This window comes from Pristiophorus japonicus, chromosome 4 (genome assembly GCF_044704955.1).
Source record: "Pristiophorus japonicus isolate sPriJap1 chromosome 4, sPriJap1.hap1, whole genome shotgun sequence".
Taxonomy (NCBI): domain Eukaryota; kingdom Metazoa; phylum Chordata; class Chondrichthyes; family Pristiophoridae; genus Pristiophorus; species Pristiophorus japonicus.
The window spans coordinates 146,931,313-146,949,887 of NC_091980.1; the positions used below are offsets into that span (position 1 = coordinate 146,931,313).

Consider the following 18,575-nt stretch of genomic DNA (forward strand, 5'->3'; position numbering starts at 1 on the left):
CTTCCTGGAGCAGTGTGCACACCTGTCAAGTTCATGACCACCTCGCTCCCGTCCCCTCCCTAACTCCACAATCCCCACTCCTGCTCCGCATGCAGCGGAGGAAAGTAGGCAGCAACTTCTGCACCATTTGGTACTGCAAGTCCTAAACACCTTGCAAATAATCACTCCCATAAAGATCAAATCATCTCCATGCAACCAGGTGGCGCACATAAACACTCCCCTGCTCTTCCTTCAAAATGGTGCCATAGGATCTGTTACGGATGCATCTATTTGTACGAACTGAAATGCACCCATTTCTGATTAGCCCCCTTGGAGGATAAACCACACCCTGAAGCTCCTCTGGATGTGTAACTGGAACCACCCAGCCCAAGTTCTGAGTGAATTTCCAATTTGTAATTTGATCCATTTTGACTTCAGAAGTCACAGATGATAGATCCCCCCAAAAGCCACCAAGTTCCAGCTGAAGTCCATTACCCCAACTTAAGTGCATCCCTCCCCCAGTTGAAGACCCTTACCCCTGCGGAATGGATCAGGGTGTCGCGGAGGGAATGGTCCCTTCGGAATGCTGAGAGGAGGGAAGGTAAAGATGTGATTGGTGGTGGGATCACACTGGAGGTGGTGAAAATGGCGGAGGATGATCCGTTGAATGTGGAGGTTGGTGGGGTGAAAGGTGAGGACAAGGGGAACCCTATCGTGGTTCTGAGAGAGGGGAAGGGGTGAGGGCAGAGGTGCTGGAAATAGAATGGACACGGTCGAGGGCGATGTTAACCACAGCGGTGGGGAATCCTGTTGAGGAAAAAGACGTCAGGGGCACTAGTGTGGAAGGAGGTGTTGTCAGAGCAGATGCGACAGAGAAACTGGGAGAATGAAATGGAGTCCTTACAGGATACAGGCTGGGAAGAAGTGTAGTCCAGGTAGCTGTGGGAGTCAGTGGGCTTATAGTGGATACTGGTCGAAAGCCTATCCCCAGAGATGGAGACGGAGAAGTCGAGGAAGGGAAGAGTCGGAGATGGACCATGTGAAGGTGAGGCAAGGATGGAAATTGGATGCAAAGTGCATGAAATTTTTTAGTTCAGGGCAAGTGCAGGAAACAGCACTGATAGTCATCAATGTATCAGAAGAAGAGGTGAGAGAGGGGACCCGAGTAGGACTGGAACAAAGAATGTTCCACATATCCCACAAAAAGGCAGGAATAGCTAGGACCCATGCGGGTTCCCATAGAAACACCTTTAATTTGGAGATAGACGGGGGTTGTTTTCTTTGGAACAGAGGAGGCTGAGGGGAGACCTGATTGAGGTGTATAAAATTACGAGGGGTCTAGAGTGGATAGAAAGGACCTATTTCCTTTAGCAGAGGGGTGAACAACCAGGGGGCAGATATTTAAAATAATTGGTAGGTTTAGAGGGGATTTGAGAAGAAATATTTTCAGCCAGAGGGTGGTGGGGGTCTGGAACTCACTGTCTGAAAGGGTGGTAGAGGCAGAAACCCTCACATTTAAAAAGTACTTGGATATACACTTAAAGTGCTGTAATCAACAGGGCCACGGACCAAGAGCTGAAAAGTGGGATTAAGCTGGTTAGGTATTTATCGGCCAGCGTGGACACAATGGGCCAAATGGCTGCCTTCTGTGCTGTAAATTTCTACGATTCCTCAGCACTGCACGGTCAGCCTAGATTTAGGTGCTCAAGTCTCTGGAGTGGGACTTGAACCCTCAACCTTCTGCATCAGAGGCAAGAGTGCTGCCCACTGAGCCACAGCTGACATACCTATAGATAGATTATACCAGCATGACAGTTTGGGGTGGTTTTGATCATCCAAGGGGATCCTGAGGTTGTGAAAGGCACTATATAAACGCAAATCTCTATTTTTTCCCCAAATGCCTTATCCGTGCGATCAGCAAGACTACGTGTCAGTCTCCGCCCCTGCCTCCATCCACTGCCGAAGCCCTCTTTCATGCCTTTGTTACCTCCCAATTTAACTATTCCGATGCACTCCTGGCCAAACTCCCACCCTCTGTAAACTTCAGCTCACCCAAAGCTCTGCTGCCCTAACGCGCCCCGTGCCCGCTGACCCACACGGTGCAGTGAAAAACATCCTTCGTGCAATGAGGCACAATTGTAGAACAAACTGATTTATTGAACACGAAACAGTTAACAGAATAGAACAGTAAAATTTTCAGGGGTTTGTGCTATTTCCCATTTCTTCTCTACTTCCCTTCCACGGTTTGCCTCCATGCCCAAAGTTCCTTGATGATCTATAAAACAAAAGCACAGGTCATACCTTGCAGAGACTTTACAACACAGAAAGCGGCCATTGAACCCAACAGGTCTCCACACCAGTCTCCTCCCATCTTGCTTCACCTCACCCAAACAAATCATTTCCTCTTATACTCATCGAGCCTCCCCTTAAACGCATCGATGCTAACTTCTCCACACTATTGAAGCCCATCATCATTTTAAAGACTTCTGCCAGGTCACTCCTCAGTCTTCTCTTCTCACGAAGAAAGTGTCCCACCTGTTCAACCTATGCTGACCGTTAAAAGATCAGATTTGCACCATCCATGTCAATGTTCTTTGCACTCTCTCCAGGGTTCCTGTCTCATTTGGCAATATGAAGACCAGAACATTGCACCATACTCCAGTCTAACCAAAGTTTATACAAGTTTAATACAACTGCTCTGCGTTTGGGATTTAGTTGTATAGAAGCGGTTGCACTTTTATGGCCTTATTAACCCGTGTTGTGACAAAATATCACGCTTGCAGTTTCTCACTGAAAAGCCGGCGAGCCAGCTGTGCGGGTGGCGCAGAGGGAACTTAGGCTTAAAGGGAACGTTGGTCGCTCCCCCAGACTTTCATTTGTTAATTACACGCCCATTCTGCAAGTTTGGTAATTGGATTACATAGCAGTGGAGCTCCCTCCAGTGGCAGCTAACGGTGCTGCACAATACTCCGACTGCCCAATCTGCTTGGGCCCTGGTTCGATGGGTGGGAGCAAGGTTCCTGCCAGACTTCACACATGTACCGTACGTACAGTCATCATCGGCAGTGGATCCACGGTGAGGTGGGGAAGAGCTCCTCAGCCGCACTACGCATCCATATTGGGAGGAGTCGGTACAAAAACCAACAGATGAGAAGCAAGCAGCAAGCTGCAGGAACTGCTACAGCAGCATTTCAGTACGGACCAGACAAGTGGCTGAAATCAAACGCTTACCTTTGGGTCCTCTGTCCTGAAGCCATGTTTAATGTAGTTGATAAACTTAGGCTCCAACTTGGGCAGGCCCATACCCTGTGGAGACAAGAGAGTCACTTTCAGCAGATCCTGTACAAAACTTCAGTCAATATTAACCACCCCCTCCACCCATATCTGGAGTCTGAAGTGGTGAAACAGGACAGCAGTTAGAATCATAGGCCATTCAGCCCATTGGGTTTGCTGTGCGAAAGAGCAAATTAGTCCCACTCTCGCCCCCCAGCTCCGCAAATACCCTGGGGTCAAGGCAGTGCCGACCATAACTCAGGGCAGTAAAACAGTTTCCATCTCCCCCTTTGCCAATTATCACAATGCGTCCTTTGGTTACCGACTCTACTAGCAGGAAGTCTCCCACTATCTGCTCTCAACAAACCCCTCCACTTTGAACACTTGGGTTCAAATCCCAGTCTCCAGCTGATCCCAGGCAGTAGTAATGGAACTGCAAGTGGCTCTAATGCTCAAGCCCTTTGCTGCAGGGCAAGATGACGAGCAAAGAGTTGCTAATTTACACACACCACGATTCCTGCTGGGAAGCACATGCAGGGGGAAGGCTGGAATTGGGCTGTTAATGCAATGCTCCCCGCTGCTCAACAGCCAGTGTCCAGCCTCATGAGCAACGGTCACTTGGCTGGTTGTCAAAGCAGTACCAAACCTCAAGGAAGCATCAATCCAGGAACGCAGTGAGTGTACATTCCAAGACATGTACACTTTCTGTAACACAAGACCAGAATCTTCATCTTACACTGTCAGTACGCTAGTGCATGAGCTGGTGTACAACAATGGATATCGCAGCTCTGTGTCCACTCACTTTTTCCACTGAAGCCTTCAATTTTGCCACGATTTCGTCAAATGCCATCGGTCCCTTTGGGGTCTTGGGTGTCTGTGGTTTACTGCTGGCTTTTTTGGATTCTGGTGTCTGGATGAAAAAAAGAAAACTATGAGCACTCCACTGTCCAAATATTTTAAAAAACTACATTGTTTGCTCCGTACAACAGCTCCAACCTGGAAGAGCATGTTATGTTGCACCAAGTGCTCCACAGCCCTGCAGCTATGGAATTTGATCCCTCAGCTTACCTGGGTTAGTTTACTGTATGTGAGATTATAGTTGTTTCACAGCCACAGGGCAACATGGGTAAAATCTCCACCATTGCTGTACTCTCTGATCTTTGGACCCAGGGCACACCCACAACTTAATAATGTAGTGTGAACACACTTCCTGCATTAGCTCCACAAAGGACTATTTATAGCTCAAAAGCCAGTGTCTAAATATGTGCTATATGTGTAGGCAGAACTGCATTGTCAATGGAGTAAGTGGCTGAGGGGCCACATAATTCTACAGCTCCACCCTGCCCCCGAAATCCACCTGTGAGTATCTCAGAACATGATGTTACACATCTTAATCTCAAATCGGCCATGATCCCCATTTGCCAAGTTGCATAGATGGAGAAGCAGCAATAATCAAACTACTAGAGAACGGTCACTGACCTTTGACTGCTTGTTTGCTGCAGGCGTGGATTTGGCCGGTGTTTTGCCATTCTGGTTGGGAGTCCCCTTCGGTCCAGGAGCACCCTTCACCGGAGTTTTCTGCTGCAAATGCAATTGAAAAAAGACACTTGCAATTTAAATTCCCATTCTCGGGTTCAAATCCCTTTGTGGCCTCACCAGCTCTTTTAACTTCCCTGCAATCACCAACTCTGGCTTCGGCACCCTCCCCCCTAGTGTCATCGAAGTCTCATGCTTTGAAATTCCCACCCTAAACCTGCATCTCCCTTTAAAACCATTGACCAACCCTCCAACTAGCTCGTTCTTGGGATCCGTCAATGGTTTTCTGATTATCTACCTGTGAGGTGCCTTGGGACGGTCTTCTATGTTACGGCGCTACATGAATGCCAGTTATTGTTGCACATCTGGAGTTAGTCAGTGTGGCACTGAGTGCTAGTTATAAGCTCCTGGCCACGGCCACAAGTCCAACATCATAATATACCATTTCACCGTTGGAGCCTGGCTTAGGAACAGGCGTAGGCTAGTCAGCCTCGAGCCTGTGCCACCAGTCAATGAGACCACGGCTGATCTGTATCCTAATCCCATCCACCCACCGCAACCCCATATCCCCAATTCTCCAGAAAAAATCTATCAAACTCAGACTGAAAGTTAACTCATCAATCCACATTTCTACCATCATTTCTGTGAAGAAATGTTCCTTAACGTCTCTCCTGAATGGGCAGGCTCTGATGCTTGCTGCTCTTAGAATGGTTACAGCACCATAGGCCATTCGGCCCGTGCCGACTCTCAATTACTTCCACTCCCCTGCCCTTTCCCCATAGCCCTGAAATTCTTTCCTTCAGATATTTATCCAACTTCCTTTTAATAAATAAGACTCAGCCCGCCCCTTCAGGCAGTGCATTCCAGATTAGCCATTCGCTGTAAAATAGTTTTTATGTCGCTTTTGTTCTTTTTCCATCACCTTAAATCTGTGTCCTCTGATTCTCGACCCTTCTGCCAATGGGAAGTTTTTCTCTTATCTACTCGGTCCTGACCCCTCATGATTTTGAACACCGCGATCAAATCTCTGCTCCAAGGAGAACAACCCCAGCTTCTCCAGTCTATCCACGTAACTGAAGTCCCTCATCCGTGAAACCATGCTTGTAAATCTTTTCTGCATCCTTCCTAAAGTGCGATGCCCAGAATTGGACACAGTACTCAAGTTTGGGCTGAATCAGTGTTTTATACAGGTTCATCAAAATTTCCACACTACATTCTATACTGTTTACAAAGCCTTACCCAACCTGCCCTGCCACCTTCTACGATCCATGCACACATACCTCCAGGTCTCTCTGTTCGTGCACCCCCTTTAGGATGGCACCATTTAGTTTATATATCCTCTCATTCTTTCTATCAAAAAGCATCACTTCACACTTTTCCGCATTAAATTGCACCACCATGTCTATGTCTTCCTGAAGTCGATCACTATCCTCCTCACTATACTTCCAAGTCTTGTGCCTCTGCAAATCTGTACACCCACATCCAAGCCACAAGATATGCTTTATCCACAGCCACAATGGAAAGGCAGTGACCTGTAATGAGCTTCGGGTCATAACTTTTAGCCAAGTTTACCTTTTTTACAGGGGCCACCACCTCCTCTTCATCGTCATCCTCTTCATCATCCTCATCCTCCCTAAAACAAAGAAACTTGCGTCAGTGATATATTGATATTTAGCCACGCTTTCAATGTCAAAATCTTACCAAGTTTTGGGTGGAGTTGCTCCAATTTTTTTTTTTTATTAAAGAGCAACTAGTTTAGTTTAGAGTATCTTAGAAATCGCAATTCTCGGCATTTAGTTTGCTCCAGTTCTAGTGAGTTAGTTTAGTTTTAATTCAGTTTTTTTTTCATCAGGGGGTGTGTCCAGCCACTTAGGCCTGTTTTGCAAGTTTAGGCAGCAAAAACTTACTCCATACTAACTTAGAATGGAGTAAGTGTCCACTTTTGTAAGTTCTGAAAAACCTTACTTAGAGTTAAGTTCAGCGCAGGCACAGCCAGAGATGGGGGGTGGGAAGCATTAAACACAAAGGACTAAAGCATTAAACACATCACTTAAAATGGCCTAAAACCTCTTGCGATTATATTTTGCCTTATATCTGCTGAATGAGGACAGTTCTCTTTTTATAAATAAGCAAGTATAGGCTCCCGACTGAGGCAGACACATCAACAGCTAATTGTGGCTAAGTTGATCCTTCAGAAAAGATGTGTCCAACTGGGAAGCATTAAACACAAAGGACTGAAGTATCATATCCGATTAGTCCAACCTGTTACTTAAATAACTCACCTCGGACTAGATTATCTCTCATTTGTAAAAACTGTTTGGCATTAATGTGCCTCTGTCAGGGACTTTTAAAGAGCAACCCACCACTGTCTCCCCCCTCCCCAACCCCTCGCAGCCAGCAGCAGGACCAATCTGTGCGTCTCAGATACTGTAGGGCAGTCAGTCACTGGCTTCCTTGGCCCACGGACACCTATCCCACTGCAGGAGATATCTCCGAGCCACGACACACCAGCACGACTGAAGGGGTGAGGGATGTCTATTTTTTGCAGTGTTCCTAAATGTTGTGTGGTGATAAGATAATGGACCATAATTCAGTTTTAATGTTCAGTAATAAACTTTATTGAAACGTTTGCAATGTACTTTACTTTAGTGCAATAAAAACATTCTTGTCATGATTCAGTTTCAATGTATAATATATTTAATTGAAATCTTTACAATGTACTTTAGTGCAATAAAATCATTCTTGTATCAAAATTTAATTTGATACGGTTAAATATTTGGAGTTTTTAAGTGATCTTAAAGATTTAAAGTTACAAAACTTAGTAGATCACTGAAAAACCTTAAGATAACTTTAAACGCAGTTAATTTAAACAACTTATTAAATGTGAAAACATTTACACTTTAAGATCACTTAAAAACTCGAAGATCACTTATATACTTGTAAAGTTTCAAAACTTAGTAAACAATTTCAATTTGAAGACGGTTACACCATAACAGTGGCATCAACAACTACAACAGCAGCAGCAAAGAAAGGGGCTGCGGGGGGGGGGGTCCCAGCTTGGGTTTCTACAGAGGCTGATACTGGGATTACAGTGGGAGTGGCATTTGATTGGCCGGGAGGTGTGCGCTTACTGCAGCAGCTAACTCCCCGATGGCCTCTGCCAGCGTTTGTGCTGCTCCAGAGATTCCCACTCAGTTCACGTGGCATAACTGCTATTTGCCCAGACAGTGCTGTTAACTCATCACCAACCCCTCTGATGGTGCCCTCGAGTGATCGGGTAAGGTCATTGCCCTCCACACCCAATGCAATAACCTCAAGCGCATCTGTTGAACACTGCATCTCAGGAGAGCCTATTCGGATTCTCATTCGTCTCGCACCGGCTCTGCCTCATAGCACCCCTCCAGTGCGAGGCCCAGGGTGGGACGGTGGAGCCCTGGGTGTTCCACGTTGCATCCCACCTCCAACACTGGGACCCGCTTCCTCAGACAGTGGGGCCCTGGGTGTTCCAAGCTGCATTCCACCTCCAACACTGGGACCCGCAACCTGGGAAGATGCAAAACCATGGAACGTCGGACTAGAACTTACATCACTAAACGTGGATGGGTACGCGAGGAGACAATGGGGTGCCACATCACAACTTAAAGCACCACACAACGATAGGGGGTGGATGAAGGAGTGGAATGTTGGAGAACTCATGGTATTGTCTGGGAGAGTGAGGCCCTGCACGATGGACTGATCCATATTACGATCAACATTCTCCCCTGAACACATATCCATGCCCCCTTCTTCCCCCCCACCGCCTTGGTCTTGATCGCACGCATCTGAATCTTCTGGATTGGCATCATGTTCTGCAAAATATAACCGAACAGTCAAATGGTTAGCAGCACGAGGGGGCAGGATGGGTGACATGGATAGTCTCGCACATAGCAGGCTAGGCAGCAGGATGATTTGAAGGGTCACGATGCATTTTCAGGACTTACCCTCTCCCAAGCGTGTGGGCCCAGCTTGTGCATCGCTGATTGCTTTTCTCCTGGCACGACTCATTAGGGCAGCAACCCTCTGTTCCAAGGGTATCAGTGGGTGCAGATTTGGTGGGCCTCCTCCTGTTCGTGTTCTTTCCCTTTTATTGTGAGCCAATTTCTTCTGCAAAGATGAAAATATCATTTTAGAGAGGGTGCCTTTCTGCTGGGTGGGACATATACAGCTGGTCACATTTACAATTGCAATTCCATTGAGAAAAGGAAGACATTACTTACATTAACGACTTGACCAAGGTCCTGCCATTTCTTTTTACACGAGCTCCCAGATCGCCTGGTATTCACCACTCCTGGTATTCGTCTGCAACTACGTCCCAGTGTTTCTTGATTTCTTTGGGTACCATTCTTGTGTGGCCTCTGTTGCTGGTGTCCAGCTCCTGCCATCTCCCCTCAATGACATTAACTAGTGTCTCCACTAGTCTTCATGCAAGTTCTTCATTTTCGCTGCACATTCTTGCATTGCTGTACTGTATTTTTAACACAGTCCTTACCTTGCATGCACCTATGCAGCACTCCTTTGCACTCCAAGAATCACTTAGACTTTTCACTCCTTTCCTACCTGCACCCAAAAGGCACAGCTCGCTTTAACAAGTGTCACTTTCTCCCTTTAAATGGCCGATTGCCACGGGTGAAGACCCATTGCGCATGCGCGCACGCTATAGTACGCATGCACAAGGCTGCCGACATTGCAAACCATGCTGAGCCCTAATCCCCCCCCCGCTGGCTGAGGATACTTGCTCCGCCCCCCTCAGCCTCCGATGCGCCAAAGCCACGGTCCTGCAAGCGATGAAAATTTCAAGGTAGGAATTCGGTCCGCTTTCCCCCCCTAAACAGCCGACATAACTGACGGAGGTGTGCCATTCTGATCATTAGCTGAAATTTGGGCCCAAAGAAACTTGCGTCAGTGAGACATTGATATTTAGCCAAGTTTTCAATGTCAAAATCTTGCTTAAAGCACAAAGCAAATGTAACTGAACGAATAAATCTGATTAAAAGTACTGTGGCTGATAAAACCTGAATAGAATCAACCTCGGGACTGTAAATCCTTTACTGGTCTCTGAATTGCTCTGCTTAACTTTTGACACACAATTCTTACTTCATCTTCCCCAGTGCAATTCTCAGTTCCGGTCAGGAACCAGACAGGTAAAGTAATGTCCCATACAAGCACTACAATACTGCCCACCAAAGCTACAGTAAAAATCGTAAGAATTAAACACTCACTCGTCATCATCATCATCATCTTCCACTTTCATTTTTTTCTGTCGAGCAAAGAGAAGGTTTAACAGCATTAAAATGAAGCATTTATTCATGCCAACTACAATACACATGGAGCAGGAGGAAAAAAAAATACATCTCCAAAAATACAAATCTAGGCAAGGTTCAAACTTCTTTATAAAGCTTCAGTGAGTGACCATGAGCACCCGAGTAACCTGCCCCCACCTAATAAGCCTACACGAGAGCTTCATGAGTTTATGCTACTGACCGAGATTCAATTTCCCTCTATACAAGGGACAACATTTCTAGACAGCTGTGCGCAATTTGATGCCGCCTTCGAGGTTACTTGCAACCCACTCGAGTTTTCAAATACGAACCAAGTTAGCTATGGATCGCTATGCTAATAGAAATTATGAGGGGCAGTTTGGCAAACCCATTTCGTGGCTGGGAAACTCCCCATCATTGTGATGATCAGCAATTGCAGCTAGTGTAGTCACGTACCCGCATTATTATGGACGCCCCAGCAGCTGGTCGTTTTAGCGCTTGTTTCATGCCGTTCTCCAACATGCTGTCGTCCTCTTCGTCAGAATCCAAATCATCATCGTCCAATGCTTCAAATACAAGATGAGGAATTCAAGTTACCCTGATCTCCATTTCAAAGGCACTTGGTTGCCCAAGACCTTCACACACAGAAAGAAGCCACAGCACAGTACTTCGAGAAATCCTGATAAGGCAAGGGCAGAGATGGAAGATCCTACAGGGAAATATTAAGCGTACCGTTCGATATAGGGGGGGGAATACAGGAACCTATGTCTTTCCATCATCTTCGTGCTGAGATGCACTAGGTACTCCTCGGTCAACCAATCACTTTTGTTTTATTATAAATAAAAAGGGCCAGCCCGTTAACCCAGAAAATTCAGGCCCAGAATCAGTGCCACTCCATGCTCGAATTAGCCGAGGTAATCTTAACCACAATGCCCTCCAAAGAACATCAAGTTCAGACAAAGGATCTTAGATCAGAAACATTAACCCTACCTTTCTCTCTCTCTCTCTCTCTCTCTCTCCACAGATGTTCCCACACCTGCTAACTGTTTCGACCCACTCCTCACCATCAGGATGATACCCCAGATTTGAATTATCACACTCCCCACCCCCTCAATCTTTCAGTGGTTTAAAACCCAGTGTAGTGTCAATTATTTGGCCACACAACAATATTCCAATCTCCCCCTCGTGCAGATATTTCTCAGTGCCCACTTACCAATGAGGTGTTGCCCACTGATGTACACAGGTCCTGCTCCAGATTTGAGTCTGAACGTCACAGGTGGTGCGATTTCAAATCCGCCCAAACTAACCTGTTTAAAAAAAATAATCGCTCACACTCAACAACCTGTTAATAACTTGCTGTTATCCAGATTATAGGCTATGGGCCATTTCTGGCCGATAAGCTAATGATTTTAAAAGGACTGCCTTTAGTACTGGTGCTTTATTGTTAAGATGCCAAAACACTTTGATCTGTTATTAGTAGCTCAATAAATGCAAATCAATGGGAATATTCATTTAAATATGAAAGAGGCTCCTTGATATTGTGCCTAAGTGAACCATGAACATAAACACTCGCAAGACCCACAAAATCCAATGCAGGTTAACAGGAAACAACTTACTAGCTGTGAAAAGGGATATGGAATACATATATAAATATATAAAGTAGGTGCAGGAGCTGGCCATTCGAGGCTGCACGGCCAATTCGAGCCTGCACCACCATTCAATAAGATCATGGCTGATCATGCAACTTCAGTACCCCATTCCTGCTTTCTCTCCATACCCCTTGATCCCTTTAGCCCCAAGGGCCACATCTAACTCCCCTTTGAATATATTTAGTGAACTGGCCTCAACAACTTTCTGTGGTAGAGAATTCCACAGGTTCACAACCCTGAGTGAAGAAGTTTCTCCTCATCTTGGTCCTAAATGGCTTACCCCTTATCCTGAAGACTGTGACCCCGGTTCTGGATTTCCCCAACATCGGGAACATTCTTCCTGCATCTAACCTGTCCAATCCCGTCAGAATTTTATATAGTTTTATGAGACCCCCTCTCATTCTTCTAAATTCCAGTGAATATAAGCCTAGTCGATCCAGTCTTTCTTCATAGGTCAGTCCTGCCATCCCGGAAATCAGTCCCTCAATAGCAAGAACGTCCTTCGTCAGATTAGAAGACCAAAACTGCACACAATACTCAAGGTGTGGTCTCACCAAGGCCCTGGACAACTGCAGTAAGACCTCCCTGCTCCTATACTCAAAACCCCTCGCTATGAAGGCCAACATGCCATTTGCCCTCTTCACCGCCTGCTGCACCTGCATGCCTACCTTCAATGACTGATGTACCATGACACCCAGCTCTCGTTGCATCTCCCTTTTTACTAATCTGTCAAATAATAATCTGCCTTCCTGTTTTTGCAACCAAAGTGGATAGCCTCACACTTATCTACATTATACTGCACCTGCCATGCATTTGCCCATTCATCTAACCTGTCCAAATCCCCCTGCAGTCTCCTAGCATCCTCCTCGCAGCTTGCACTGCCACCCAGTTTAGTGTCATCTGCAAACTTGGAGATATTACATTCAATTCCTTCATCTAAATCATTAATGTATATTGTAAAGAGCTGGGGTCCCAGCACTAAACCCTGCGGCACTCCACTAGTCACTGCCTGCCATTCTGAAAAAGACCCGTTTATCCCGACTCTCTGCTTCCTGTCTGCCAACCAGTTCTCTATCCAACTAATTACATTATCCCCAATACCATGTGCCTTAATTTTGCACACTAATCTCATGTGGGACCTTGTCAAAAGCATTTTGAAAGTCCAAATACACCACATCCACTCTACTAGTTACATCCTCAAAAAATTCTAGCAGATTGGTCAAGCATGATTTCCCTTCCACAAATCCATGCTGACTTGGACCGATCCCGTCACTGCTTTCTAAATGTGCTGCTATTACATCTTTAATTGATTTTCCCATTTTCCCCACTATGGTCAGGCTAACCAGTCTATTTCCTGTTTTCTCTCTCTTCTTTTTTTAAAAAGTGGGGTTACATTAGCTACCCTCCAATCCACAGGAACTGAACCAAAATCTATAGAATGTTGTAAAATGATTACCAATGCATCCACTATTTCTAGGGTGACTTCCTGAAGTACTCTGGGAATGCAGACTATCCGGCCCTGGGGATTTATCGGCCTTCAATTTCCCTAACACCATTTCCTGACTAATAAGGATTTCCCTCAGTTCCCCCTTCTCGCTAGACCCTCGGAACTGAGGGAAATCCTTATTAGCCGGGAAATTGTGTTGGGGAAATTGATGGGATTGAAGGCCGATAAATCCCCAGGGCCTGATGGACTGCATCCCAGAGTACTTAAGGAGGTGGCCTTGGAAATAGTGGATGCGTTGACAGTCATTTTCCAACATTCCATTGACTCTGGATCAGTTCCTATGGAGTGGAGGGTAGCCAATGTAACCCCACTTTTTAAAAAAGGAGGGAGAGAGAAAACAGGGAATTATAGACCGGTCAGCCTGACATCGGTAGTGGGTAAAATGATGGAATCAATTATTAAGGATGTCATAGCAGTGCATTTGGAAAGAGGTGACATGATAGGTCCAAGTCAGCATGGATTTGTGAAAGGGAAATCATGCTTGACAAATCTTCTGGAATTTTTTGAGGATGTTTCCAGTAGAGTGGACAAGGGAGAACCAGTTGATGTGGTATATTTGGACTTTCAGAAGGCGTTCGACAAGGTCCCACACAAGAGATTGATGTGCAAAGTTAGAGCACATGGGATTGGGGGTAGTGTACTGACATGGATTGAGAACTGGTTGTCAGACAGGAAGCAAAGAGTAGGAGTAAATGGGTACTTTTCAGAATGGCAGGCAGTGACTAGTGGGGTACTGCAAGGTTCTGTGCTGGGGCCCCAGCTGTTTACACTGTACATTAATGATTTAGATGAGGGGATTAAATGTAGTATCTCCAAATTTGCGGATGACACTAAGTTGGGTGGCAGTGTGAGCTGTGAGGAGGATGCTGTGAAGCTGCAGAGCGACTTGGATAGGTTAGGTGAGTGGGCAAATGCATGGCAGATGAAGTATAATGTGGATAAATGTGAGGTTATCCACTTTGGTGGTAAAAACAGAGAGACAGACTATTATCTGAATGGTGACAGATTAGGAAAAGGGGAGGTGCAAAGAGACCTGGGTGTCATGGTACATCAGTCATTGAAGGTTGGCATGCAGGTGCAGCAGGCGGTTAAGAAAGTAAATGGCATGTTGGCCTTCATAGCAAGGGGATTTGAGTACAGGGGCAGGGAGGTGTTGCTACAGTTGTACAGGACATTGGTGAGGCCACACCTGGAGTATTGTGTACAGTTTTGGTCTCCTAACCTGAGGAAGGACATTCTTGCTATTGAGGGAGTGCAGCGAAGGTTCACCAGACTGATTCCCGGGATGGCGGGACTGACCTATCAAGAAAGACTGGATCAACTGGGCTTGTATTCACTTGAGTTCAGAAGAATGAGAGGGGACCTCATAGAAACATTTAAAATTCTGACGGGGTTAGATGCAGGAAGAATGTTCCCAATGTTGGGGAAGTCCAGAACTAGAGGTCACAGTCTAAGGATAAGGGGTAAGCCATTTAGGACCGAGATGCGGAGGAACTTCTTCACCCAGAGAGTGGTGAACCTGTGGAATTCTCTACCACAGAAAGTTGTTGAGGCCAATTCACTAAATATATTCAAAAAGGAGTTAGATGAGGTCCTTACTACTAGGGGGATCAAGGGGTATGGCGAGAAAGCAGGAATGGGGTACTGAAGTTGAATGTTCAGCCATGAACTCATTGAATGGCGGTGCAGGCTAGAAGGGCCGAATGGCCTACTCCTGCACCTATTTTCTATGTTTCCCTAGTATTTTCGGAAGGTTATTTGTATCTTCCTTAGGTGAAGACAAAACCAAAGTATTTGTTCAATTGGTCTGCCATTTCCTTGTTCCCCCATTATAAATTCACCTGATTCTGACTGCAAGGGACCTACGTTTGTCTTCACTAATCTTTTCCTCTTCACATATCGATCGAAGCTTTTGCAGTCAGTTTTTATGTTCCCTACAAGCTTAATCTCATACTTTTATTTTCCCCCTCCTAATTAAACCTGTAGTCCTCCTCTGCTGAATTCTAAATTTCTCCCAGTCCTCAGGTTTGCTAGGACTGTTTTAACCTAGCATGGAGGCACTTTCAGCACACCCCTTAACCTCCAGCTGATTGTGGCCTGTGAATTTCAGAATACAGGTGCAGCGCTGAGAATCTGGAGTTCCGGAATCCCGACCTATCAGTGGCAGGGTCGTCCGAACACCCACCTCCCTCCCTCCGCCGAGTACTCCCCCAGGATGTTAATTACCCAATGTCAAATATTTTTTGGACATTATCTGATCATGTATATCATGCTGTTTGTGAGATCATGTGTTGCAATTCCTACATTACAACAGTGACTACACTCCAAAGTACCTATTTGGCTGTAATGAGCTTTGGAACATCCTGAAAGTCACGAAATAAATTCAAATTCTCTCGTTTAGGAACAAACACTTGATATTTGCGTAACAGCTCTGGGTTTATTCGAATAGCTTGGTGCAGAACACATCGTTGCACTGCCCCAGATTGCAAACATCAGAAGTTCTTCCCACAAAGGTCCCCACTCTCTTCTGGAAGGCAAATCAGATACTTACTGTGGGCTGGACTGACAACTTCAGAGCTGCCAATGTGACTTTCGTGTTCTTGCCTTCAAAATTTAAGCCTTCTGCTTCTACCAGGTGCAAGTCATCATTGGCACCAGTGCCAAGACAAACCTGCAAAACCAAATCAAATGCAGCCCATTAATAGAGCTAGGTATGTTCCCACATCACTGAACACAACACTGAATGTACAGAATCGATCAGAGAAATTTACAACACAGGAGGACATTCAGGTTCATGCTGGCCAACAAAGAGCTACCCAGCTTAATCCCACTTTGCAGCTCTCGGTCGTAGTCTTGTAGGTTACGGCACTTCCAAGTGCGTATCCAAGCAGTTTTTAAAAATGTGGTGAGCATTTCTGTCTCTACCACCTTTTCAGGCAGTGAATTCCAGACCCCCACCACCCTCTGGGTAAAAGAAATTCCCCATAAAACCTCCTACCAATTACTTTAAATCTATGTCGCCTGGTTGTTGACCCCTCTGCTAAGGGAAATAGGTCATTCCTATCCACTCTATATAAACCCCTCATAATTTTATACACCTCAATTGTGGGGTCTCCCCTCAGAATCCTCTATTCCAGAGAAATCCCCAGCCGATCCAATCTTTCCTCATAGCTAAAATTCTCCAGTCCAGGCAACATCCTTGTAAATCTCCTCTGTACCCTCTCCAGTGCAATCACATCTTTCCTGTAAAGTAGTGAGCAGAATTGTACACCGTACTCTAACTGTGGCCCAACTAGTGTTTTATACAGTTCAAGCATGACCTCCCTGCTCTTACAGGTCAATATAAAACTGCACCCTCGTTTAACATGCAGACCAAAACCTAAACAAAGTGATAATAAATCCATGGCAAAATCTTATTAAGTTGTCCCATTATTGTCCAGCATCTTCTGTTTCGTAACCCCGCCTTGAGCACCCAGCATAGAAAAAGTTAGGAAGAATTTGCCCAGCAGCAAGCATGCTAAAAACCCACATGGTGAGGGACTCCATCTTCTGCTCTGAACTAACACCCTGCTTGGCACTAGGTGTAATGACTCATTACTGTAAACTGCCTCAGGTGTAAGCCTGATCCATCTTTATTCGCGCCCAAAGTACATGTGACATGGTACCCGTTCTTGCATACCAGTGACCGTGCACACGTGCGTACAGCCCGGTGACCTCCGACAGTGGCACCCTCGGGTTCTGGACTGGTTTCATTTGGTGCCGGTCTGTACTGAAAGTCAGTAATGTGAAAGAGGTGACGGTCACACTCACCGTCCTCAAGGAAAGCTGATGCTCAGAATCATCGTCGTCAACCTCCATCTTGAATTCTTTCTCATCTGCCTTGAGCTCACAACCTGGAGAGGGAGAAACCTCAGTGTACAAACTCATAACACACACACGCGTATATAATGGAGCAAACCTTCCACACGCGGAAAGGAAGTGACCCTCAACATCGTAAAGTGGGACTGTGATTCGCTGCTGCTCTCCCCAGTCACTGCAAACACTTGGTATTTCCAGATCGGAGTCGAATAAATCTGAGCTGTACCCTCTCTAAATGTGCTTTCTATAGGGTGGAGCCCACTATTGCACACAAAACTCAAATCTTAAGATTTAATACATGTGTTATATTCTAGACCTCCTGTGATCAGAAACTAGAATTCCATGAACTTTCTGTAATATCCTGTGGCCACAAATCCCTCCTCCTATCTGCAACCACTCAACCTCCCAGCACAACTTCACCCTCAGGCAGCACGTGGCTCCGGGATCAGCGCTGGAACCCAGAGCGCGAGCCCCCGGCCTGGGCATGTGCTCCCCGCCCGGGCCCACCTCCGAGCCACCGGCCCGGGCCAACCTCCGAGCCCCCTGCGCGACCAGAGCTCCCCGGACTGGGCCCGGACTCACTCCGTATGGCGGGGCGGGAGGATCAGGTAGGCCGCGGCCTGGTCCCCGGGCTCACGGCCCACCCGCCCCCGCCACACGTGGGGCGCCACATGGCGGCGGGGCCCGGGCTTTCTCCCCCACCCCCCCGCCTCTCACCGAACAGGAAGCTCTGTGGCCGCAGGGGCGCCGCGCTGTCTAACTCGCAGTCCTCCATGTCCCAAGCCGTGTCTGTGTCTATGACCCTGTCCGTGCAGCCGTTTACTGCCGCCGCCGCCGCGCACCCCAGCTTATATAGGTTCCCGGGCCCCGCCCATCGGCCCGCTCTCGCGATACTCCCGGCCCGGCCCGGCCCGGCCCGGCCGTCCTGTCAATCAACAGGCGCTCGCTGCACGCACAGGGAACACAGTGCGACACAAGTATCAACGTGCTGTGATTACGGTGCACTGGGACAACAACCACCAACACCAGGCGAGGACAGTGCAGAGGACATGACGGACTTAACCACAAAACTGCAGCAGTTCCCTGGTCGAAACACCCTCACAGCAGAGGACCAAAACTACGCCAGCCCAGTTGTAGTAGACATTCATAGTAATAACCTATGCATGCTAGAAAAGACCATTGAGAACTTAAAGGACAACTTATGTAAAGCATAATGTTTGAAACTGTAAAAAATCGCTTTAAAATGGATTTAAAAATTGATAGTATTAACTTGCGTAGTGTAAAATCTACTACGCGATGTGTTTCCACCTTGGGGTACCTCGCCAAGGTCAAAGCGGACCTGCTGTTCTTGCAGGAGTGCGGTCTGCTGCACTTCAGCAGTTACCGGCAGTGGTCACGATGGTGGGTCCATGGACCATCCATATGGTCAGGAGGCAATGACCGCCGGTCCTCCGGCTGGGCATTCTGCTGTGGGGA

General features: G+C 46.6%; 1 protein-coding gene across 1 annotated transcript; it reads right to left on the reverse strand.

Moving 5' to 3' along the window:
- Positions 1-2,115: 2,115 nt before the first annotated feature.
- LOC139263096 (nucleophosmin-like) lies at positions 2,116-17,932 on the reverse strand. Its single transcript, XM_070878640.1, has 11 exons — positions 17,817-17,932; positions 17,052-17,134; positions 15,793-15,912; positions 11,299-11,392; positions 10,542-10,651; positions 10,047-10,084; positions 6,361-6,421; positions 4,732-4,833; positions 4,055-4,162; positions 3,211-3,285; positions 2,116-2,254 (listed from the first exon to the last, which is right to left on the reverse strand). The coding sequence occupies exons 1-11, from the start codon at positions 17,872-17,874 to the stop codon at positions 2,207-2,209; spliced, it is 897 nt and encodes a 298-aa protein (XP_070734741.1). The 5' UTR covers positions 17,875-17,932; the 3' UTR covers positions 2,116-2,206.
- Between the last annotated feature and the right edge of the window lie 643 nt (positions 17,933-18,575).